The sequence below is a fragment of the Calidris pugnax genome, unplaced genomic scaffold (genome assembly GCF_001431845.1).
Source record: "Calidris pugnax isolate Ruff unplaced genomic scaffold, ASM143184v1 scaffold108, whole genome shotgun sequence".
Taxonomy (NCBI): domain Eukaryota; kingdom Metazoa; phylum Chordata; class Aves; order Charadriiformes; family Scolopacidae; genus Calidris; species Calidris pugnax.
Genome location: NW_015090845.1, coordinates 118589 through 120223, shown reverse-complemented (window position 1 = coordinate 120223; position 1635 = coordinate 118589). Strand labels below are relative to the sequence as shown.

The following is a 1635-nucleotide window of genomic DNA, read 5'->3' as shown; positions in this document are numbered from 1 at the left end:
CTGGAGCGGGGTCGGGGGGCAAGGATGGAGCCAGCCTTGGGGTGTCCCCCCCCCGCATCGTGTCCCCACGCAGCCTGGCTGGGGACAGGGCTGTCTCTCCTGTCACAGTGCTGGGCTGGGGGTGCAGCGCCCCAAAAGCAGGGCAGGCGTTGCCCCCCTCCAGGGCCACCCCAGACACTGTCCCCTGTGCCCCTCCCCGGGGGAGCCCCAGTGGGGACAGTGGTTTGGCCGGGGAGGGCAGCGCACCCTGGGGACACCCCAAGGCACCCCAGAGACACAGCGGAGCACGTCTCAGGGGCCACGGAAAGGACTGAGGGGACCCTTGGGGACACATCAGGGCAGCGTGGGTACGGTGGCAGTGTTGGGAGAGGGATGGGGCACCGGGGAGAGCATCTCCAGGGAGGGGGGAAGGACAGGGCACCCCAGGGGTGCACCCGGAGCCCATCACTGCCACTGGGAGAAGGATGGGGCTCCCTGGGGGTGCGTCTTCGGGGCTGGGAGCAGGACAGGGCATCCCGGGGGTGCGCCCGGAGCCCATCATCGCTACTGGGAGAAGGATGGGGCATTCTGGGGGTGCCCCTCCAGGGCTGGCAGAAGGATGGGGCACGCCGACAGCGCGTCTCTGGAGCTGGGAGCAGGACAGAGCAGCCCGGGGGTGCATCTCCGTGGCCAGGAGAAGGATGTGCCACCCTGGGGATGCACCTAGAGCTCGTAATTGCTACCGGGAGAGGGACAGAGCATCCTGGGGGCACATCCCTGGGGAAGGCAAAAGGATGGGGCACCCCCAGGGTACACCCAGAGCCCATCATCACCGCTGGGAGAAGGACAGAGTGCCCTGGGGGTGCATCTCTGGGGGTGGGAAAAGGATGGGGCACCCCCAGGCTGCACCCAGAGCCCATGAGGAGAAGGATGGAGCACCCCAAGGGTGCATCTCCAGCGCCAGGAGAGGGACAGAGCACCCCAGGGCTGCATCTCCGCCGCTGGGGGAAGGAGGTGGCACCCCAGGGACACATCCAGAGCCCACCATTGCCACCGGGAAAGGGATGTGTCACCCTGGGGATGTATCCCTGGGGCCGGGAAAGGGACGGAGCATCCTGAGGAAGCACCCAGAGCCCATCATCAGCACCAGGAGAAGGATGTGGCACCCTGAGAGTTCCTCTCTGGGGCCAGGAGAGGGATGGAGCACTCTGGGGGTGCAATCCCTGGGGCTGGGAAAATGATGTGGCACCCCGAGAAAGCACCCAGCGCCCTTCTCCGGTGCTCGGGGGGCAGCGAGGGGTCCCATCCCCGCCGTGGGGCTGGTAGCCGGGGTGGCCAGCCCTTACCTGCCCGTTCTTGCAGAGGTCGGCCCACATGCTGGTGCCGTCGCCGCCGCGCATGAGGACGTGGTAGGTGAAGAAGTAGGTGCCGGGGATGGCGCAGGTGAACTTGCCCGAGGCGGCGTCGTAGCTGTTGCCCAGGTTGGTGACCACGTCGTCGAACTTGAGGACCTCGTAGCCCTCGTGGGGGTTCTTGAGGCCGGCGTAGAAGGCGACGCGTGGCACCGTGCTGTAGGTGGCCGCGCTCACCGCACCCGTCGCCCCCGGTCCCGGCAATCCCGGGGGTCCCGGCCGTCCCGCTTCACCCCGCGCCCCC

General features: G+C 68.2%; 1 protein-coding gene across 2 annotated transcripts in view; it reads right to left on the bottom strand.

Annotated features, from left to right (window-relative positions):
* Positions 1-1635, bottom strand: part of C1QL1 (complement component 1, q subcomponent-like 1) — a 13887-nt gene that overhangs the window by 6821 nt on the left and 5431 nt on the right. The window contains exon 2 of one of the 2 annotated variants that reach the window (XM_014942679.1): positions 1326-1490. The exons of the other annotated variant lie outside the window; for it this stretch is intronic. Coding sequence (XP_014798165.1) covers positions 1326-1490 — 165 coding nt within the window. The remainder of the gene's footprint in view (positions 1-1325; positions 1491-1635) is intronic. 2 annotated transcript variants of the gene reach the window in all.